This window comes from Pantherophis guttatus, chromosome 2 (assembly GCF_059756535.1).
Source record: "Pantherophis guttatus breed Tessera chromosome 2, ASM5975653v1, whole genome shotgun sequence".
NCBI classification, from domain to species: Eukaryota; Metazoa; Chordata; class Lepidosauria; order Squamata; family Colubridae; genus Pantherophis; species Pantherophis guttatus.
The window spans coordinates 10,372,379-10,396,582 of record NC_142064.1 but is presented as its reverse complement, the minus strand read 5'-3'; the positions used below and the strand labels follow the sequence as shown (position 1 = coordinate 10,396,582).

The window sequence follows — 24,204 nt, the reverse complement described above, 5'->3', positions numbered from 1 at the left end:
GGGCGGTATAAAAATCTAATTAAAAAAAAAAAAATGGACGTCCTGAGTTACATCTTAAGGAAAACTCAGATGTTTCCTTCTCCTTCAAGAAACTTCTTCTGTTGTAAGAAAGTGAAGGCTTTTTGGATAAAAATTTGGTGGGTCATGCAAAATGTTTTGAAGAAAAAAATTCAGTTTTCTCCACAATTGTTTTTATTGGGTATAGTTAAGGGTTTTACACTGGGTGAAACAAAGCTGATATTGTATATGGTGACAGCAGCGAGATTGATAGGTCAATATTGGAAAAACGAAGCTATGTCCACTATTGAAGAATGGACTTTGAAGATGGCCAGTTTTGCAGAGATGGCGAAGATTTCAGCGTATTTAAAAGACCGAACTCAAGAGACTTATGTATGGGAGTGGAAAAAGTGGATAGATTATGTGCAGAATAAATATCAAACTAAGAAATATCAGATAGCTTTTAGCTGAATGAATGTATTATGTAGGGACAAATTAATTGAGTTTTATGAAGGTATAAACAATATATAGGGGGTGGAGGGGTTTAAGCTTTATAAAATGTATTTCTCGATTAGGATTTTATATTGTGGAAGTCCTGGGGGGGAAAGGGGAGGGCTAGGGAGGGTATGGGGGGTTGGGGGGGGGAAATTGGGGAGAAAATGTATTTGTAAAACTTTTTAAATAAATTAAAAAAAAAAGAAACTTCTTCTAATTCCCCACCAGTTAGTTAGAACCGAAGAAGCTTCTTGGATCAGAAGTGAAACGTCTTAAAGAAAAACCAGTTACCTTTAAAAGAAAAGCATTTTAGAAGTGATCTTGAGCATAGAAAGAAATCAAGTTAAGAAAGGTATTATTATAAAATTGTACATGGTGTAAAACAGGGATCTTCTTTTTGGGGGTGGCATCATATTTGGAATTTTGAGAGCATGTTAAGTAAAGGTAAAGGTTCCCCTCGCACATATGTGCTAGTTGTTCCTGACTCTAGGGGGTGGTGCTCACCTCCGTTTCTAAACCGAAGAGCCAGTGCTGTCTGAAGACGTCTCCATGGTCATGTGGCTGGCATGATTCAACGCCAAAGGCGCCCGGAACGCTGTTACCTTCCCACCAAAGGTGGTCCCTATTTTTCTACTTGCATTTTTGACGTGCTTTCGAATTGAGAGGTTGGCAGAAGCTGGGACAAGTAACGGGAGCTCACCCCGTTACGCGGCACTAGGGATTCGAACCGCTGAACGGCCGACTTTTCAATTGACAAGCTCAGCATCTTAAGCCGCATTATGGGAATGCGTAACTTGCTTTGGGGATACAGCACAAAATATTAGTTCCCCAGAAAGCAAACTTTGGAAGCTGATCTCATGACCATTTCGGGGTGTTTTGTAATCCTCAGCTTCCTCCAATCTTTTCTGAGAATGTGAACAGAATTGCAGACCAAATGCTGTTTTTTTTGTCTTTTGATGCTCATATTTGTTACAACAGGGTAGTTGGCAACACCATCTCCCAATCACCGATGTCCCGTTTGTATCTGAAGACATCTCTGAATTTTTTGGGAAGCCAGTTGCTGTTTTATGTAACTCTTCTTTTTAAGAAAAAACAATAACCCTGATCATATAAAATGTAGACACGTACTGTAGATAATTGAGTTTTTTGTTCCCAGTTTATTTTAGCAGAAGGTGTTTTAACATTTATTAACACTGGTGCAATTGTGTTCTAGATGTCTCTCTCTCTCTCTCCCTTCCTCCCTCTCTCTCTCCCTCCTTCTCTCCCTCTCCCCCTCTATCCCTCCCTCTCTCCCTCCCTCCCTCTCCCTCTCTCTCTCCCTCCCCCCTCTCTCCCTCCCTCTCTTTCTCCCTCCCTCTCCCTCTCTCTCTCTCCCTCCCCCCTCTCTCCCTCCCTCCCTCTCTCTATCCCCCCTCCCTCTCCCTCTCTCTCTCCCTCCCTCCCTCCCTCCCTCTCTCTTCCTTCCTCCCTCTCCCTCCCTCCCTCCCTCTCTCCCTCCCTCTCTCTTTCCCTCCCTCTCTCTCTCCCCCTCCCTCCCTCCCTCTCTCTCCCTCTCTCCCTCTCTCTCTCCAAAGTTTGTTTGTTACCTATCGCTAGTAGACAAATATGAAATGTGGAATCCCAAAGATGCTTTTTCAAGAGGCTACTGGACTTCCTGGCTTTTCTTTGAAGACGTTTCACTTCTCATCCAAGAAGCCTCTTCAGCTCTGACTGGATGCTGGGGAATGGAAGGATTTCATTCAGCTTCTTGGATGAAAAGCAAAACGTCTTCAAAGAAAAATCAGAAAGTCCAGTTGTCTTGAAAAAAGCACCTTTGGAAAAACTATGTCCTGGATGACTGAGAATCTCCATAAACATGAAATATGGACCAGTGTAACTGGTTTGTAAGAACAGACAGTAATAGTTGTAAGAATGCCAATATTTCTAACTATGCAGGACTATTTTGCTGTAGCATTCTCTATTGCTGGATCTACATTGTATTTCATAGGTAGAACTTTAAAAACTGGTCTCAGCTACATTAGATGAAATTAGACATTAGTCCCTCCTTAGACATACCCAATTCCAATAACTGTTCTTTGTATATTTTAACCTCCAGTCCTTTAATAATCTCTGTTATTATGCCCTAATCATTTTATGTGCTGTTTTTGTGCATTTTGTGCATTCATGCTGTATTCTGTTATGCCACACAAAATAGAAGTAAAATAAAACCCATCCAAGATGGCTGCATTTTGAGGGGCCATCGAGATGCTTATCGTCATTTTATCCCATTAGGCAAAAATAAAATAAAATAAAATGTGAATTGAAAGAACAAATTGAATTGTATTTTGGACTTTAAGGAAATCCCTTCAGGTAATTCCATAACCACATTTTTCCTAAATTCCTCCAGCTAGAAGACGTTGGCGACATTCTTGAAAAAATCCGCATTGGGCACGATGGCTCAGGTATCAATTCAGGCTGGCACCTTGATCAAGTAGACATACGGAGGCTTTTACCAAATGGAAAGGTAAGGAGAAGTTTTTCAGTGGCGAAATTCAAATTTTTTTTGCTACTGGTTCTGTGGGCGTGGCTTGGTGGGCGTGGTGTGGCTTGGTGGACGTGGCAGGGGAAGGATACTGCAAAATCCCCATTCCCTCCCCACTCTAGGGAAGGATATTGCAAAATCCCCATTCCCACTCCGGGGCCAGCCAGAGGTGGTATTTGCCGGTTCTCTGAACTACACAAAATTTCCACTACCGGTTCTCCAGAACCTGTCAGAACCTGCTGGATTTCACCCCAGAAGTTTTTTGTAATGAGTATTTCCATCCAAATACCTTTTCTGCATTGCTTAAAGGAGATGCTTCTTTGATTACCAACTCAAATAAATCAGTCACCAATTCAAATTTCAGTCCTACCAAGAATGTAAGATAGTGACTTTATAAAGCCACAATACAGGTAGTCCTCGACTTTCAATCATTCATTTAGTGACTGTTCAAATAGTGACAGTATGTGTTGGGCACATCCACAAAATGGTTTCCTTAGTGACTTGGCAATTTGCTTTCCAACAGACCCCCTTCCTGTTCTTTCTTTCTTTCTTTCTTTCTTTCTTTCTTTCTTTCTTTCTTTCTTTCTTTCTTCCTTCTTTCCTTCCTTCCTTCCTTCCTATTCTTCTTCTTCCTTCCTTCTTTCTTTCTCTCTCCCTTCCTTTCTTCCTTTCCTTTGTTTCTTCCTTTTCTCCCTCTCTCCCTCCCTTTCCTTCCTTCCTTCCTTCTTTCTCTCCCGATCTCTCCCTTCCTTCCTTCCTTCTGTCTTTCTTTCTCTCTGTCTCTCTCCCTTCCTTCCTTCTCCCTCCCTCCTTTCTTTCATCTATCTATCTTTCTTTCTTTCTTTCTCCTTCCTTTCTTCTTCCTTCCTTCTTTCTCTATCTTCCTTCCTTCCTTCCTTCCTTCCTTCCTTCCTTCCTTCCTTTCCTTTGTCTTCCTTTTCTCCTTCTCTCCCTCCCTCCCTTTCCTTCCTTCTTTCTCTCCCTGTCTCTCCTTTCCCTCCTTCCTTCTGTCTTTCTTTCTCTCACTCTCTCTCCCGTCCTTCCCTCCTTCCTTCTCTCTCTCTCCCTCCCTTCCTTCTCTTCTCCCTTTTCTTTCTTTCTTTCTTTCTTTCTTTCTTTCTTTCTTTCTTTCTTTCTTTCTTTCTTTCTTTCTTTCTTTCTTTTTTCACTCTTTCCCCCTCTCCCCCCTCTCTCTTTGAAAAGAACTTTTGAAACCCAAATGAGTCAGGTAGGCAGAAAGGGGTTGCCTGCAGGCATTTTAGGAGCTCCAGATACTATATTGCCTCGGCAGAGCCACATAATAAACTTGCAGCAGATTGAGAAATCAGCTGCTGTCAATGAATGGAACGGAGCCAGCAGCTCCATCAAGGGAGGTGGAGATAAGTGCGACAGCATCTCTCTCTTCCCTCCCTGGAACAAATGAGATTTTCTTGGCACGCATTATGCACAGTTGGCTTCTTACAGCCTTCAGTTTACTAGCAGTAGCAGTTGCTTTATCCGCATGCAGAAGACAGATATCCCCAAGAATAGCTGTCACTTTATGTAAAAAAAGATGTGGAGACTCTAGAAAGAGTACAGAGAAGAGCAACAAAGATGATGAGGGGACTGGCGGATAAAACATATGAAGAACGGTTGCAGGAACTGCGTATGTCTAGTTTAATGAATGAAGGACAAGGGGAGACATGATAGCAGTCTTCCAATATCTCGGGGGCTGCCACAAAGAAGAGGGAGTCAAGCTCTTCTCCAAAGCACCTGAAGGGAGGACAAGAAGCAATGGGTAGAAACTAATCAAGGAGAGAAGCAACTTAGAACTAAGGAGAAATTTCCTGACAGTTAGAACAATTAATCAGTGGAACAACTTGTCTCCAGAAGTTGTGAATGTTCCAACACTGGAAGTTTTAAAAAAGAGATTGGATAACCATTTGTCTGAAATGGTAGGAGCCTAAGTAGGGGCTGGACTAGAAGACCTCCAAGGTCCCTTCCAGCTCTGTTATTCTATTCTGTTCTGTTCCGTTCCAATCTGTTCTGTTCTGCATTCTATTCTGTTCTGTTCTGTTCTATTCTATTCTATTCTATTCTATTCTATTCTATTCTATTCTATTCTATTCTATTCTATTCTATTCTATTCTATTCTATTCTATTCTTAAACAGGTTGACTCCTTGACTTACATCCATTCATTTCATGATTTTTCGAAGTTACGATGGCACTGAAAAATGTGATTTATGACCCTTTTTCACACTTACAACCGTTGCAGGATCCCCACGGTTCCATGATCAAAATTCAGGTACTTGTCTCATATTTATGATGGTTGCAGTGTCCTGGGCTCATGTGATCACTCTTTGCGACCTTCTGATGAGTAAATTCAATGGGAAACCCAGATTCACTTAACAGCCAAGTTACCAAGTGTAACAACTGCAGCGATTCCCTTAACAATTTTACAACCTGGAAAGAAAGTAACAACTGTCGCTTAACGACTGTCTCGCTTAGGAACAGAAATTTGGGGCTCCATTGTGGTCGTAAGTCAACACCTACCTGTACACACTCAAACACATCAGGGAGGAGAGAAGCTGGCAATCCCATGGCTATTGTCTCTGAGCTCCTTGGTCTGATGCCGTAACTGCCACTGGCAGCGAGACGGGAACTTGAGTGAAAAGCATGTCTGTGAAGAAGGGGAACTCAGGAATGGATTTCTGAGGATCCTTTAAAGTCAGCAACAGTCAGAAATCTGAGGCAGGTTGGAGACGAGAATTGGATAAGAAAGATAGTGGCTCTAGATCAGGGGTGAAATGCTCCCGGTTTGGACCGGATCGCCCGATCCGGTAGCAATGGAGGCGGGTGGTTCGGAGAACTGGTAGCAAAAATCCCTGCCCCCCCCATGCCCAGCTGAGCTGCGCGATCATCAGAGGCTTTTTTTCTTTTAAATGGCTCTGCCGATCAAGGCAACTCAGCTTGGATCGTCAGAGCCATTTAAAAGAAAAAAGTTTTTTTCTTTTAAATGCCTCTGACGATCCAAGCTCTGACGATCCCAGCTGAGTTGCCTGATTGGCAGAGGGTTTTTAAAAAACCCTCTGACGATCAGGCAACTCAGCTGGGATCGTCAGAGCCTTTTGAAAGCATTTTTTTTACAACCTCTTCGCCTTGATAGTACAGTGGTCTACGCACCCTGTTATTAACACAGCTGCCTGTAATTTCTGCTGGTTCGAATCTCTCCAAGGCTCAAGGTTGACTCAGCCTTCCATCCTTTCTAAGGTAGATGAAATGAGGACCCAGTTTGTGGGGGCAATAAGCTGACTTTGTATAAAATATACAAAAGTATGAAGGCTATTGCTTAGCGCATTGTAAGCCGCCCTGAGTCTCCAGAGAAGGGCAGCATATAAATCAAATTAAAAAAAAAAGAGAGAGAGAGAGATTGTAGAAAAAATGGTTTTAAAAGTAAAAAAAAAAAATTGGCCACGCCCACCCAGTCACATTAACCCCCCCACCAAGCCAGGCCCACAGAACCGGTAGTAACAAATTTTAGATTTCACCACTGCTCTAGATGCTCAAAAAAAGTATGTTGGCGGGGGGGGGGGGAATGCTTGCACTGATACCAAAGCAGGAATAAATGTGAAGGAAATCACAGAAAGTAAGGATGGAATTTGCAGCCAAGTCTTTTTGTCACAACAGATGCTAGAGAAAACCATCGGGGCTTTTATCTCAAATTATATTTGAGAAGATACCTTCCCTTGATAATTCCAGCATTCCCCGCCCCCCACCAATTGGTTCTCAGTCCTCGTCTTGTAATAGCGATAATTATATAACACTAACAGCAACCATAACAATTTTCTTTCTCGAAGTGCAAGAACAGAAGCATACCCCCCCCCAAAAAAAGGAACAATAAATCCATCTTCGATCTCAACACTTGGTTTTATCGTTGGCCACTTTTACGATAGCTATAAAGACTCTTCTTGGCAATCGTATGGAAATGGTTTCTCGTAGTTTTCTTCCAAGGAAGTTATCCAACTTCTAACTTCCCAGACTAAGTCTGCGGCTCCCAGATTTCCAGATAGTTTCTCAGCTCGGGGTGATCTGATAAAGCATTGTGAGGGGTTTTCCAAAGACAGCTAAGTGCTGCTCTCTGCTGTGATCTGGAAAGTAGAAAGAAAAAGGTAGGTGCTTTTGGTCACCACAATATAGAAGGTGGTTGAGACTCTAGAAAGAGTGCAGAGAAGAGCAGCAAAGATCATTAGGGTACTGGAGGGTAAAACATATGAAGAACGGAAGCAGGAATTGGGTATGGCCAGCTTGGAGAAAAGAAGGACTAGGAGTGACATGATAGCAGCCATCCAATATTTGAGGGGCTGCTCAACAGAGAATAACAGAGTTGGAAGGGACCTTAGAGGTCTTCTAGTCCAATCCCCTGCTCAAGCAGGAAACCTATACCATTTCAGAGAAATGGTTGTCCAATCTCTTCTTAAAAACCTCTAGCAGTGACTGGAGACAAGTCATTCCACTGATTAGTTGTTCTGTCAGGAAATTTCTCCTTAGTTCTAGGTTGGTTCTCCCCTTGATTAGTTTCTGTTAAGGATATTGTTGTTGTGTTACCAACCAGCAGAGTGTAGAGCCCAGAGAAATGTTACTGAGAGCAATGAATAATAGATGTGCAAACTGGTTTATCAAAAGTTTACTTTTTTTTTATTGAAAAAGTTTTACAAATACAAATTTTTCCCCATTTCCCCCCCCTTTCCTTCCCTAACCCTCCCTAACCCTCCCCTCCTCCCATGACTTCCCCAAGGTGAAATCCAAATCCAAATCATATTGTGTCATCATATCTTACCACACATCTATTCTACCCCCTGTGTACTATACATTTCTACATGACATTGAACTATTCTACCCCCTGTATACTATACATTTCTACACAACATTCAGCTAAATCATATTATTATATCATACTTTACCGCCCTTCTATTCTCCCCCCCTATATACTATACATTTCTACATAACATTGAACTATTCTACCCCCTATATACTATACATTTCTACACAACATTGAACTATTCTCCCCCCCATATACTATACATTTCTACACAACATTCAAGTAAAAACTATCTGGTACTTCCTAGTTTGGTATTTGTTCTGCACATAGTCTATCCATTTCTTCCACTCCCATGCATAAGTCTCTTGAGTCCGGTCTTTTAAGTATGCTGATATCTTCGCCATTTCTGCAAAACTGGCCACCTTCAAAGTCCATTCTTCAATAGTAGGCAAAACATCCCTTTTCCAATATTGACCAATCAGTAACCTAGCTGCTGTCACCATATACAATATCAATTTTGTCTCACCCACTGAAAAACCCTTAACTATGCAAAGTTTACTTTATAGTGAAAAAACAATCTCATAATCTTTAAGGGCCGAGCTGAGGATTTTGTACAGTATCTGGATGATAAAATAACTCAGATTCGGGAAAACTTGGCCACTGACTGGGTTAGTTCAGACGAGATGACTGAGGCAGGCCTTGAGAATGTTATCTGGGAGGAGTTCGATCCTGTGGCTCCCGAGGACGTGGACAGGATCTTGGGATGGCTGAACGCCACCACATGTTTATTGGACCCGTGTCCCTCCTGGTTGGTGCTGGCTTCCCGGGAGGTTACACGAGGCTGGCTCCAGGGAATTATCAACGCTTCTTTGAGTGAGGGTGTCCTGCCGGCCGCCTTGAAAGAGGCGGTGGTGAGGCCTCTCCTCAAGAAGCCATCCCTGGATCCGGCTGTTTTGGCTAACTATCGTCCAGTCTCCAACCTTCGCTTTATTGCGAAGGTTGTTGAGAGTGTGGTGGCGCGACAGCTTCCACAGTACCTGGATGAAGCTGTCTATTTGGATCCGCTCCAGTCTGGTTTCAGACCTGGGTACAGCACGGAAACGGCATTGGTCGCGTTGGTGGATGATCTCTGGAGGGCTCGGGATAGGGGTTACTCCTCTATCCTGGTCCTGTTAGACCTCTCAGCGGCTTTTGATACCATCGACCATGGTATCATGTTGCGCCGGCTGGAGGGACTGGGAGTGGGGGGCACCGTTTTGCGGTGGTTCTCCTCCTATCTCTCCGACCGGTCGCAATCCGTGTTGACAGGGGGGCAGCGGTCGACCCCGAGGCGCCTTGTTTGTGGGGTGCCACAAGGGTCGGTCCTCTCGCCCCTCCTGTTCAACATTTATGTGAAGCCGCTGGGTGAGATCATCCGTGGTTTTGGGGTGGAGTTCCATCAGTACGCTGATGATACTCAGCTGTACATCTCCACCCCAGACCATCCCAACGATGCCTTGGAAGTGATGTCCCAGTGCCTGGAGGCCGTGCGGGTCTGGATGGGGAGAAACAGGCTTCGACTCAACCCTTCCAAGACCGAGTGGCTGTGGCTGCCGGCGTCCCGGTATAGCCAGCTGACGCCATCGCTGGTTATTGGGGGTGAATCATTGGCCCCCACGGAAAGGGCCCGCAACTTGGGCGTCCTCCTGGATGCACGGCTGTCCTTAGAAGGGCATCTGACGGCCGTGGCCAGGGGGGCTTTTTATCAGGTTTGCCTGATACGCCAGTTGCGCCCCTTTCTGGATCGGGACTCCCTACGCACAGTCACTCAAGCACTCGTCACTTCTCGTCTGGACTATTGTAACGCTCTCTACATGGGGCTCCCCTTGGGGTACACCCGGAGGCTCCAACTGGTGCAGAATGCGGCCGCGCGGGGGATTATGGGAGTGACTGGGCGCTCCCATGTGACTCCTCTCCTGCGTGAGCTGCATTGGCTTCCGGTGGACTTCCGGGTGCGCTTCAAGGTGTTGGTGACCACCTTTAAAGTGCTCCATGGCTTAGGGCCGGGGTACTTACGGGACCGCCTTCTGCCACCAATTGCCTCCCACCGGCCAGTTCGCTCCCACAGAGAGGGCCTCCTCAGGGTGCCGTCGGCTAGACAATGCCGGCTGGTGACCCCCAGGAGGAGAGCCTTCTCTGTGGTGGCACCTACCCTTTGGAACAATCTACCCCCAGAGATACGAGTGATCTCCGACCTCCGGACCTTTCGTCGGGCCCTAAAAACTCATCTCTTTCAGTTAGCCGGTCTCTCTTGATTTTATGATTTTATGGTTGGTTTTAAATTTTGATATGGATTTTAAATTGATAAATTTTAAACTATGGGCCAAATTTAATTATTTTAAATCTATTTTTAATCGTATTTATGTATAAATGTTTTTATTTTGGCTGTTCACCGCCCTGAGTCCGAAAGGAGAAGGGCGGTATAGAAATTTGAATAATAATAATAATAATAATAAATCAATCCAAGTCTTTGCCAGTTAAATCAGTCCAGTGACACAAAAATCTTCTTACCACACAAACAGTAGTTGGTTAGAATAACAAACTCACTCTGGTTCACAAACCACAATGGTAGCAGATCCATCCAACCGATGATAGCACAATGATCGCAACTCCACACACAATGGTAGCTTATCATCAACTGAATACTTTACAGTACCTTTCTTAAATACGTTCCCAACTAATTACAGCATGACTCAGCATTACAATGAATCAGCAGTAAAACCTTAAAGTCACACAATACATATTCATATTAAAGTTACAGAACACATATATTGCCTGGACAACTTGTTAGGCTCAAACCATATCCTAACGGTTTCCATCCGTTGCTTCTTGTCCTGCCTTCAGGTGCTTTGGGAAACAGGTTGATCCCCTCTTCTTTGTGGCAGCCCCTTAAATATTGGAACATTGCTATCATCTCACCCCTAGTCTTTCTTTTCATTAAACTAGGCATACCCAATTCCAGCAACCATTCTTTATATGTTTTAGCCTCCAGCCCCATAATCATCTTTGTTGCTCTTCTCTGCACTCTTTCTAGAGCAGGAGTTAGCAACCTACGGCTCCGGAGCCGCATGTGGCTCTTTGGTGACATGATCCCACCACTGGCTGGCCCTGCCCCTCTCCCTCCCCTCCCAGTCACTCCTTGCTTGGCCTGAGAAGATAAGGGCTACGGCGGGGGATGGAGAAGCAGCCAGGGCAGAGACAGAGAGATACAGAGAGAGGGAGGAGGGGAGGAGGGAAGGGAGAGAGAGAGAGATGTCAAAAGGATTTTGTGGTTCCCAGTGTTTTTTAACAACTGGTTTATTTATTTATTTATTTTTAAATTTGTATACCGCCCTGATAAAAAAATTAACTACAAACATTAAAATACAATTAAAAAGATATATATAAATTTGGCCCCATGATTAAAAACAATAACAGACAATTAAAAACATTTTTAAAAGTGTTAGGCCAGCCCGGCTTGCTGGAAAAAGAAGGTTTTAAGGGCACGGCGGAAGGCACCGAGGTCTTGGATTCTCCTTATCTCTGGGGGCAGTTGGTTCTCTGCCCTAATGACTGGCTGGGTAGGTGTGGCTAGGGGGGGTCATGTGACCGGTGGAAGTGAGTGACATCAAGTTGGCCGCACCCACCCAGGTTTTGTGGCTCCCAGTGTTCTCTTTTCTGTGGGAAACGGGTCCAAATGGCTCTTTGAGTATTTAAGGTTGCAGACCCCTGTTCTAGAGTCTCAACATCTTTTTTTACATCGTGGCGATCAAAACTGGATACGGTATTCCAAGTGTGGCCTTACCAAGGCATTATAAAGTAGTATTAACACTTCACGTGATCTTCATTCTATCCCTCTATTTATGCAGCCTAGGACTGTATTGGCTTTTTTGGCGGTTGCAGCCACTGCTGGCTCATATGCAAGTTATTGTCCACTAGGACTCCAGGATCCCACTTGCAGTTACTACTATTGAGCCAGGTGGAGGGAGTCAGCCTATTTTCCAAAGTACCTGAAGGCAGGATAAGAAGCAATGGATGGAAAGTAATCCAGGAGAGAAACAAGCTAGACTTTTCCTGACAGTGAGAACAATTAGAGCCTGTAGTAGAGTGGACTAAAGCACTGTTATTAACATCTGCTGCTTGCAATTACTGCAAGTTCAAATCTCACCAGGCTCAAGGTTGACTCAGCCTTCCATCCTTTCAAAGGTAGGCAAAATGAGGACTCAGATTGTGGGGACAATAAACTGACTTTGTATAAATATATAAAAGTATGAAGGCTATTGCTTAACGCATTGTAAGCCGCCCTGAGTCTCCGGAGAAGGGCGGCATATAAATCAAAGCAAAAAAAAAAAAAATTAGTCGGTGGAATGGCTTGCCTTCGGAAGCTGAGGGTGCTCCAACACTGGAGATTTTTAAGATGAGATTGGACAACCATTTGCCTTGAAATTGTATGGGGTCTCCTGCTTGAGCAAGGGGTTGGACTACAAGACCTCCAGGGTCCCTTCCAACTCTTATTATTCTGCTCTCCCATGATTAGAAGTAATAAAGAGTCCTGTATCTGGAAACCGATGATGTCTTCCCTTGTGGACAGATTAATTTCAGGACCCTGGACAGCTGCTCGTGGCCACAAGCCGACCAGCGTTTCCTCTGCGCCCCTCCTGCCAGACTCTTTCACTGAAAAACCTCATTAAACAGGATGAAACCGAATGTTGCTATTAGCTACGCCTAATCTGTCTGAACTCCCTGATTTAAGCATGCAACGGAAGGGTGGAAGAGAGAGAGAGACAAGCCCAAGGCTGCACAATGGTGTCATAATCACGCCACAGGAAATTACACCCGGTCATGATATAGCGTTCAGCTGCCAAGGCCTCTGAAAATTGTGCTACCTGATTAGATTGTGAACAGACATGTCAATGTGTCTGTGTGTATATGTGTGTGTGTGGGGAGAGATGAGGTCAGATTAAATTGAAAGCATCTGGCAGGAGAAACCGCCTCAACTACAGAGGGCTAAAGCCACATTTCTCTATGCCACTAATTGCATTGCCTCGGTCGTAATGAATATGGCTGCAGAGAGAAGCCTACTGGAGCATCTGAGCAGCTCCTGCTTTATTCAGATCAAACACACAAGAAGGGGGGAAAAAATCTGGAGCGGGGACATGGTGATTCGGACGGAAGAAATCACCAATATTTCCTAGAGGAGAACAAGCTCACCTCTCAGAATGGAAATGCTCCATAGTAATATCATGTATTCCCTAGTCCCGGAGATGATAACAGAATAGCAGAGTTCGAAGGGACCCTAGAGATCTTCTAGTCCATCCCGCCTGCTCAGGCAGGAAACCCTATACCAGTGATTTATTTATTTATTTATTTATTTATTTATTTATTTATTCATTCATTCATTCATTCATTCATTCATTCATTCATTCATTCATTCATTCATTCAACTTATATACTGTCCTTCTCCCCAGGGGGACTCAGGGCGGTGGACAGCCAAACTTAAAACACATATCGTACAAAAGTTAAGAAAAAACTAAAATAAATTAAATCATCGGCATTTCCAATTTAAAAGCCCAAATCTGCAAAATCGAAAAGTTCCCAATTTAAAACCCAGAATCAATAAAATCTAAAATTTAAAAACCCCATTAAAACCATTTAAGCTAGGCCAGCTTGTTGGAATAAATAAGTCTTCAGGGCCTTTCGGAAAGCGCGGAGGTCCGGGATCAGTCGTATTCCAGGAGGTAGCTCATTCCACAGGCTAACCTGTTGCGTGCCAAAAGCGGGGGGAGCTGGGGGGGGGTCGCGTGCGTGCCCATACCTATAATTCAATGCCCCCTGCGCTCCGCACCCCCACACATGTGTGTGCGACACCCCCCGCTTTTGGCACGCAATGGCAGAAAGGTTACTGGTGGGCCCGGAAGACCCATTTTTCACCCATTTTTCACCCAGAGGCTTTCTTGGAGCCTGGAGAGGGTGAAAACAGCCTTCCCCACCCCCCAGAGGCCCTCCGGAGGCAGGAAACGATCCATTTCCCGACTTCCAATGGGCCCAAAAGGCCCGAAAATCACCTGGCCGGCACATGCTGGAGCTGAGCTAGGGCAGCACTCACATGCCCACAGATATGGCTCCGTGTGCCACCTGTGGCATGTGTGCCATATGTTCGGCCCTATACCATTTCAAACAAATGGTGATCCAACATCTTCTTAAAATCTTCCAGTGTTGGAGCATTCACAACTTCTGGAGGCAAGTTGTTCCACTGATGAATTGTTCTAACTATCAGGAAATTTCTCCTTAGTTCTAGGTTGCTTCTCTCCTTGATTGGTTTCCACCCATTGCTTCTTGTCCTGCCCTCAGGTGCTTTGGAGAATAGTTTGACTCTCTCTTCTCTGTAGCAGCCCCTGAGATATTGGAAGACTGCTATCATGTCTCCCCTAGTCCTTCTTTTCATTAAACTAGACAGACCTCATGTTTTAACAGCTGACAGGATCGTGGGATCTCTCCCCTATGAATCATCTGGATTCCTACCAGCTAGAGAAAACAAGATATGTGGGATGATTTGGGAATAGCAGAAATTGGAGAACAACTTTATAGATTCATCTTTTATCCTTTTCATGCCTGCTGATGAGCAGTCAGAATTTCCCAGCCTTAGCTGTGACCAATTTTCTCTCTCTTTAATATCCTACTGAAATTATAACCAAATGATGTTTGCGACTGATGTTGTATTTATTGTACACATAAGTCATAATCAGCGCAGGTTTAATAGTATGAACTTCTGTTTAGCGTAGTGTATAAGTTGATAACAGGCCGTGTTTAATATAAGCTAAAATTCAATTATAAGGCTAGCATACACGGGATATTTTCTAATGCATACACAGTTCAGAATGGGATGTTAGACATTAATCATCATTTGTGCAATATGGAGACAAGGAAAGTTCTGTTCAAGAAAAGCTCAGTAAAGATGTTAATTTTGAAGTACAAGAGCAGAATACAGGTAGACTTACAACAGACCATTTATAGTTACAACAGCACCAAAAAGTGATTTATGACCATTTTTCACACTTATGACCATTGCAGCATCCCCGTGGTCACAAGATGAAAATTCAGATGCTTGGCAACTGGCTCATATTTATGACGGGGCCATGCGATCACATTTTTGTGACCTTCTGACAAGCAAAGTCACTTAACAACCGGGTTACTAATCTAACAGGTGCAGTGATTCACTTAACAACTGTGGCAAGAAGAGTCATAAAATGGGACAAACGTTTCACTTTAGCAACAGAAATGCCGGGCTCAATTGTGGTCGTAAATTGAAGACAGTAGACAATAGATATGTTTTGGATATGGTTTATCCTCTTTTAGTGTTATATGGGTACTTCATTAATAAACATATAACGATTATCTGTAAGCATTTTAATTGCCATATTTTTATTGTGCTGAACCAAACACCCTATTTTTCCAAAGAAATATCACTTAGAATTGTCAAAATTCAAATAATGCAACCATTTTGTGGGATTCTTAACCGTACTAATTGGGACCTCCCTGTAGAGATAATCCTCAATTTATGACGATTGAGCTCAAAATTTCTGTTGCTAAGCAAGACAGTTGTTAAGTGAGTTTTGCCCCATTTTACGACCTTTCTTGCCACGGTTATTAAGCGAATCACTGCCATTGTTAAATTAGTCATCCGGTTGTTAAATGAATCTGGCTTCCCCATTGATTTTGCTTGTCAGAAGGTCACAAAAGGAGATTACGTGATCCTGGGACACTGCGACCGTCAGAAACACGAATCAGTTGTCAAGTTTCGAAATTTTGATCACATGACTATGGGGGATTGCTGCAACGGTTATAAGTGTGAAAAATGGTCGTAAGTTGCTTTTTTCAGTGCCATTGTAATTTTGAACAGTCACTAAACAGTCACCTGTATATTATTTTCAAATGTGAATTGGAAACTGTTTCTGAAGGTTTTACCCAGGGGTGGGTTCTAAATTTTTTTATTACCGGTTCTGTGGGCGTGGCTTATTTTGTGGGTGTGGCTTGGAGGTCATGTGACCAGGTGGGCGTGGCTAGCTGGTCAGAGTCATTTCTGGAAGGTCCTCGCACTTATGACCAGTCCTCACACTTACGACCCGACTCATTTGTTTGCTTTTAACACTGATCAGCTGTAGGACGGCCCTTTGAAGCCCCACGGCAAGAGTTTAAACAGTTTTTTTCCCTCTAGTCATCAGCTGGGACTCAGGAGGCAGCAATAGATTGGGGGTGGGACCAAATAAAAGGTAAGAATAACGTGGGGGTGGGGGGGTGGAAGGGCGGGGGGGGAGAACCGGTTTGGTGACGTCATATCGTCACTGCTACCGGCTCGGCCGAACCGGACCGAACCAGAAGGAACCCACCACTGCTAAACAGTCACCTGTATATTATTTTTAAATGTGAATTAGAAACTGTTTCTGAATTACCATGCTTTACTGAACAAGCAACTATGAATTTTCTTTACGTATCATACTAAGCAACAATGTTTTGCAAAGTACATTGGGCCTTTTGCACGTGCTCTTCTAAAATCCCAAAAAAGTACAATACAACCAGGAGTAGGCTGCTGGGGGTTCACAGGAGTTCGGGAGAACCTCTTGCTAAGATTCTGTGCAGTTCGGAGAACCCCAAAATCCCACTCCTGGCTGGCTCCGCCCTCCCCTCCCCTCCCAGGAGTCCCCACGTGGGACGTTTTGGATGCAGGTAAATGCAGGGCGCATGTGGAGGCTCGGGGAGGGTGAAAAACGGGCCTACTGGAAGTAGTTCGGGAAGGCCGGAAACGGGCCCGTTTCTGGTCTCCATAGGGCCTCTGGAGCCGGGGGAGGCCATTTTGGCCTGGCTTGATCCCACTGTTTCGGTTAAATTGAATTGATTTTAATTGGGTTGTTTTAAATTGTGGCCAAAAATATTTAATTATTTTTAAAACTGTTTTTAAATTTTGTATGTTCTGTTTTTATTCTGGCTGTTCACTGCCCTGAGTCCTGCTGGAGAAGGGCGGTATACAAATTAAAACAAACAAACAAATAAATAAATAAATTTCCGCCCTCCCAGAGGCTCGAGAAAAGCCTCCGGAGCCTGGGGAGGGCAAAAACGCTCCCCCCACACTGTGGTGCAGGAGGCCAACCAGGCCATGCCCACCATGGCCACGCCCACCCGGGCAGAGAACCCCTTGCTAAAATTTTTGAAGCCCACCCCTGAATACAACTGAACACAAAATCTGAAGCTAGCCAAGTGTTTCCCTCACCACAAGCTGCTAGCCCGCTGAGTGTCACCAAAGAAAAGGCCTCGCACATTTTAGAAATAAATAGAATTTATTCATGCTGTTCTATTTGTTGCACTGTCCTTTCACCTTAGGAACGAATAAATCCTGAGGGTTGCAAAGATTTCACTACTAAAGATAGTTGTCTTTTTTTTAAAAAAATATTGTGATTTCAGGGTTCTGAGAAAACCACATTTCCATGTGAAAAATGGCTGGCGAAATCTGAAGACGATGGGGAAATTATGAAGGAACTGGTTCCATCCAGAATTTTTACTGAAAAACTAATGAAAGATGGCACTCTGAAGCAGATTGATGAAGAAATTGATGACTCACTGGAAAGTAAGTCAACTTCCCGGTCTTAGATCAACTGTATTCTCAGCTATTATGAGATGCTGGTGATCACCTATAAAGCCCTACATGGCTTAGGCCCGGGGTATTTGGCGGACGATCTGCGGCCAGCGACTGCTCCCCATTGCCCTGTGTGTTCCCACAGGGAGAGCCTCCTTGGGGTGCCATCGGCCAGACAATGTATTCTGTCCCCAACCACACACACCAACAGACGTTCAAGAGTTAAAGACCAAACCAGCCAGCAAAATCCTTTTCCTTATGATAACGGAACTTGGCAACAACCTAGTGGCTGCCTGCCAAGAGTTTATTATTTACGAAGAGGAGAGATAACTTCTCCCCACTCCTGGTACATCAAAAGAAACAGCTCAATAATTACGAAGTCAATCAAGTCCAGAGATAATCCAGCAAAGTCTATAGCAAAAAGTCCGGCAATGCAGAATGGCGTGGAAGCTTTCAGCTTTGTTTGTCACAAGGTTTGACTGGCCACCACGCTCCCTTTTATATCCTGTGGGGTGTGGTCCAGTGACTCAGCCTAATCTCGGGCACGCCTTTTCTTCTGTTGCGTGTGCTTATCTCTGCGACGCTGGCGTGGATCCAGCCAAGACTCATTACCCTCATCACTGTCCATCTGTGGCTGCGTGGACGTGCTTGGCCCCGGCCCTATCTCTTGCCCTTCGGCGGACACCGAAGGCATTGCCAGAGAGGAGGGTCCTGGAGAGGGAGGCCTTGCCAACTCCTCTCCTTCACTCTCGGAGTCCTCTCCTGCCGATGACACAGGCTCAGATAACAGAGCCACAACAAGCGGGCCTTCTCTGTGGGCGCACCTACCCTGTGGAATCAGCTCCCCCTGGGCCTCCAGGTGGCCCCTGACCTTCGCTCTTTCTGCCGTGACCTTAAAACATGGTTATTCCGCCTGGCCGGCTTAGACTGAAGGGGTTTTAGAGGGGATTTTAATGGTTTTTATAGTTTTATTGGGTTTTTTTTAAAAAAAAAAATTGAATTTTGTGTGTTTTATTGTTGTGAGCCGCCCTTTCTTATATGCCGCCCTATCTTTCGGAGATAGGGCGGCATATAAGACTAAATAATAAATAAATAAATAAATAAATAAATAAATAAATAAATAATTATGCCAAGATCACGTGAAGTGTTAGTATGACTTTATAATGCCTTGGTAAGGCCACACTTGGAATCCTGCATCCAGTTTTGGTCGCCATGATGTAAAAAAGATATGGAGACTCTAGAAAGAGTGCAGAGAAGAGCAACAAAGATGATTAGGGGGCTGGAGGCTAAAACATATGAGCAACAGTTGCAGGAATTGGGGATGTCTAGTTTAATGAAAAGAAAGATAGAGGGTATGTGTGACATGATACCAATGTTCCAATATTTGAGGGGTTGACACAGAGAGGAGGGGGGGTTTCAAGCTATTCTCCAAAGCACCCGAAGGCAGGACAAAAAACAACGGGGGATGGAAACTTACCAAGGAGAGAAGCAACCTAGAACTAAGAGAAATTTCCCGACAGTGAGAGCAATCGACCAGTGGAACAACTTGCCTCCAGAAATTGTGGGCGCTCCAATACTGGAGGTCTTTAAGAAGTGATTGGACAACCATTTGTCTGAAATTGTATATGGTTTCCTGTTTAAGCAGGGGGTTGGACTAGAAGACCTCCAAGGTCCCTTCCGACTCTGTTATTTTGTTACGCTTTATAAAGACGTAGACTAATTTTTCCATCAAAACCAATAGTATGACTCAGTGGTGAAATCCAGTTTTTTTTTTTAACTACTGGTTCTGTGGGTGTGGCTTGATATGTATGGCAGGGGAAGGATACTGCAAAATCTCCATTCCCACCCCACTCCAGGGGAAGGATATTGCAAAATCCCCATTCCCTCCCCACTCCTGGGGGAAGGATTTTGCAAAATCTCCATTCCCACCCCACTCTAGGGGAAGGATCCTGCATAATCCCCATTCCCTCCCCACTCCTGGGGGAAGGATATTGCAAAATCTCCATTCCCACCCCACTCCAGGGGAAGGATCCTGCAAAATCTCCATTCCCACCCCACTCTGGGGCCAGCCCGAGGTGGTGTTTGCTGGTTCTTGGAACTACTCAAAATTTCCGCTACCGGTTCTCCAGAACCTGTCAGAACCTGCTGGATTTCACCCCTGGTATGACTCTTTGCTAGCAGTGATAAACTTGTGTTGTTGTTGTTTTCTGTTTGTTCTACGTGGACAGCATTTCATCACTGAATCCACAGAGAACCAAATTTGGCACATAATGGTATGCAAATCCTTCGCTCCCTAAAAATAGAAACCAAACTATAATGTGATTTGTATGTTCTTGGCTTAGAATGACCCATAAAGGAGATGGAAATAAACCATAGTTTTAGGGAGCAAATCACAATGTGCGAATGACTGGATGATTGCAGCTATGTGTGTGGTAGAAAAAGACACACATAAATTTGTCTGCAGCTTCCTGACTTATTCCTGGTTTATTCTGATACCCAACGTTTTTAACGGTATTATGAAGATGCATAGCAACAGCAGATTAAAAAAAGAAATAAGAATACAGATCAGAATTTGCGCGAATCTTTTTCTTATTTGTCAGACTGAGTTCTTTTATATGCAGGTGTGAGCTTTCAGTCAATGTTGACTCTTGGCAGCTCCCTAGACAAGTCTAAGCGGCTCTTCTACGAGGTTATTTAATAACTTACAGTTAAAACAAACTCTGTATTAACATGCTGTTAATGGGGACCCAGCCTTAAGTGGAAGTATTGAGAAGAGATGCCTATTTCCTTTGAGGTTATTTATTTGATTATGAGTCATCTTTGAAGAGGTTCTCAACAGATATATATATGTTTGGTGGGCAAGGCAGGGGAAGGATACTGCAAAATCTACATTCCCACCCCACTCCTGGGGGAAGGATATTGCAAAATCTCCATTCTCACCCCACTCCAGGGGAAGGATCCTGCAAAATCCCCATTCCCTCCCCATTCCTGGGGGAAGGATATTGCAAAATCTCCATTCCCACTCCACTCTAGGGGAAGGATATTGCAAAATCTCCATTCCCACTCCACTCCAGGGGAAGGATATTGCAAAATCCCCATTCCCTCCCCATTCCTGGGGGAAGGATATTGCAAAATCTCCATTCCCACTCCACTCTAGGGGAAGGATATTGCAAAATCCCCATTCCCTCCCCACTCCTGGGGGAAAGGATATTGCAAAATCTCCATTCTCACCCCACTCCAGGGGAAGGATCCTGCAAAATCCCCATTCCCTCCCCACTCCTGGGGGAAGGATATTGCAAAATCTCCATTCCCACTCCACTCCAGGGGAAGGATATTGCAAAATCCCCATTCCCTCCCCACTCCTGGGGGAAAGGATATTGCAAAATCTCCATTCCCATCCCACTCCAGGGGAAGGATCCTGCAAAATCCCCATTCCCTCCCCATTCCTGGGGGAAGGATATTGCAAAATCTCCATTCCCACCCCACTCTGGGGCCAGCCAGAGGTGGTATTTGCCGGTTCTCCGAACTGCTCAAAATTTCCGCTACCGGTTCTCCAGAATCTGTCAGAACCTGCTGGATTTCACTCCTGGTTGAGGAGCAGAAAGAACAACTACCTGTTTATAAAAACGACAGCAACAAAAACAGCAACAAAAACACTTAGCTCATGTCAGCCACTCTCGTAGACTGCATTCTTTACTGCAGGGGTGAAATCTAAAATTTGTTACTACTGGTTCTGTGGGTGTGGCTTGGTGGGTGGTGGTGGTAATGTGACTGGGTGGGCATGGCCAACTTTTTTTTAAAAAAAAACTTTTCAAAGCATTTTTTCTAATTCTTTGAAAAGCCTCTGCCGATCAGGCAACTCAGCTGGGATTGTCAGAGAGGCTTTTAAAAAAATACCTCTCTGCCGATCAGGAAACTCAGCTGGGAGTTGCCAGAGACTTTTCAAAGCATTTTTTTTTACCACCTCTTCGGCCAAGAGGTTGCAGAAAAAAATGCTTTGAAAAGCCTCTGACGATCCCAGCTGAGCCACACGATCATCAGAGGCTTTTTTTTTTCTTTTAAAAGCATTTTTTCGTCGGAAGAGGTTGTAGGAAAAATGCTTTTAAAAAGTAAAAAAAAAGGCTCTGATGATCGTGTGGCTCAGCTGGGCATGGTGGGGGGAGCGCAGGGATTTTTGCTACCAGTTCTCCAAACCACCCGCCGCCATCGCTACCGGATCGGACGATCCGGTCCGAACTGGGAGCATTTCACCCCTGCTTTACTGTTTTATAAGGGGTCCTTGGTCTCTGAGCTTAGTTGTTTTCCTGAAAACATTTCACTATCAGTACTAGAAAGGAGGAGGGTTTGTGGGGAGGAGGAAGAGGAGGACTGGAGGAGTGTGGTGTCCTTGGTGCTCTCTGAGCTCGGTTGTTTCCTTGCAGGCATTTCATTATCCAACTAGGTTACATCATCAGTACTAGAAGGGAGTGGGGTTTGTGGGGGGCGAGGAGGACTGTGGGGTCCTTGGTGCTCTCTGAGCTTGGTTGTTTTCTTGCAGATATTTCATTACTCAACTAGGTAACATTATCAGTGCTTAGTTTATTTACCTAAAGTCCAATCTGTATGTATGTTAGTATTCTTAGCACTGATGATGTTACCTAGTTGGGTAATGAAATGTCTGCAAGAAAATAACCAAGCTCAGAGAGCACCAAAGACCTCACAGTTCTCCTCCTCTTCCTCCTCCTCTTCCTCCTCCCTTCTAGCTCTGCTGATGTTACCTAGTTGGGTAATAATAATAATAATAATAATAATAATAATAATAATAATAATAATAATAATAATAATAATAATAGTATTAATAGTAATAGTAATAATAGTAATAGCTACCTCGCTATTTAGAAATTCTAAATTTGCCAGACTTGAACATTTTGACTCTACAAAAAAACACCTTACTCGGAACAGCTTACATCCTCCGACAATACCTTAACAGTTCCTAGGTCCTTGGTTAGGACTCGAGCTGCTGAGCTATTAACCAGCCTCAAAGGAGCCTTGGTAGTACAGTGGTTTAATGCACCCTGTTATTAAGACCAGCTGCCTGCAATTACTGCAGGTTCGAATCTTACCAGGTTCAAGGTTGACTCAGCCTTCCATCCTTTCTAAGGTAGGTTAAATGAGGACCCAGTTTGTGGGGGCAATAAGCTGACTTTGTATAAATATACAAAAGGATGAAGGCTATTGCTTAACGCATTGTAAGCCATCCTGAGTCTCCGGAAAAGGGCGGCATATAAATCAAATTTTTTTTAAAAAAAGGCTGTGAATCTCACTAAAGATTAACCAATAATAATAATTTTATTTATATACCACCCATTCTCCCAAAGGACTCAGGGCGGTGTACAGCCAGAATTAAAATACAAATATACAAATATACAATATCCTAGTTAAAATTAATTAAAATCATTAAATAGTTTTGGCCGAATTTTAAAAACCCAAAATTAAAACCCAATTTAAAATCATTCAATTTGACAGCCCCGCCTGTCGGAACAGTAGGGTCTTGAGGGCACAGCGAAAAACCCGGAGGTCAGAGATGTTACGAATATCCGGAGGCAATTCATTCCAGAGGGCAGGAGCTCCCACAGAGAAGGCCCTCCCCCTGGGTGTCGCCAGCCGACATAACTTGGCCGACGGCACCCTGAGGAGTCCCTCTCTGTGGGAGCGAACTGGTCGGTGGGAGGCTGTTGGTGGCAGAAGGCGGTCCCATAGATATCCTGGTAAAGAAACATCTGCAAGAAAACCACCAAATTCAGAGAGCATCAAAGACTCCACAGTTCAACCTTGAGCTACAATATTCCCTTTTATTGATCCTTACTATGTCATTTTTATAAGAGAGCACTAATGAATACCAGGGGTGAAATGCTCCCGGTTTGGACCGGCTCGGGCGAGTAGGTAGCGATGGTGGCGGGCAGTTCGGAGAACCAAACCGAATCTTCGAGACCGCCTGCTGCTACAGACGACCTCCCACCGACCTGTGCGCTCCCACAGAGAGGGCCTCCTCGGGGTACCATCAGACAAACAATGTCGGCTGGCGACCCCCAGGGGGAGAGCCTTCTCTGTGGGGGCACCTACCCTCTGGAATCAGCTGCCCCCGGAGATAAGGAGGATCCAAGACCTTGGTGCCTTCCGCCGTGCCCTTAAAACTTTCTTTTTTCAGCAAGCCGGGCTGGCTTAACATATTTTTTAATATTTTTTAATTTTTAATTGGTCTGTTATCTTAAATTGGGGCCAAATTAATATATATCCTTCTAACTTTTTAATGTTTACATTGTATGTTTTTATCTGGCTGTACACCGCCCTGAGTCCCTCGGGAGAAGGTGCGGTATATAAATTCGAGATAAAATAAAAAAATAAAAATAAAACCGGTAGCAAAAATCCCTGCCCCTGCTCCCCCATGCCCAGCTGAGCCTCCCGATCATCAGAGCCTTTTTTTTTTCTTTTAAATGGCTCTGACGAGCCAAGCTCTGACAATCCCAGCTGAGTTGCCTGCCGATCAGGCAACTCAGCTGGGATTATCAGAGCCTTTTGAAAGCATTTTTTTTACATGGTTTTACATGTAAAAAATGGTTTTAAAAATAATAAAAAATTGGCCACGCCCACCCAGTCACATTACCCCCCAAGCCACACCCACAGAACCAGTAGTAACAAATTTTAGATTTCACCCCTGATGAATACACATAATCAAAGGGGGTTGGACAGATTCATGGACTGATGGC

The 24,204-nt window shown here is 44.2% G+C and overlaps 1 protein-coding gene across 1 annotated transcript in view; it reads left to right on the top strand.

Annotated features, from left to right (window-relative positions):
• The window catches only part of LOXHD1 (lipoxygenase homology PLAT domains 1), a 257,303-nt gene that overhangs the window by 155,710 nt on the left and 77,389 nt on the right, over positions 1-24,204 (top strand). Inside the window, exons 28-29 of the mRNA XM_087885022.1 lie at positions 2,879-2,995; positions 17,287-17,449. Coding sequence (XP_087741148.1) covers positions 2,879-2,995; positions 17,287-17,449 — 280 coding nt within the window. The remainder of the gene's footprint in view (positions 1-2,878; positions 2,996-17,286; positions 17,450-24,204) is intronic.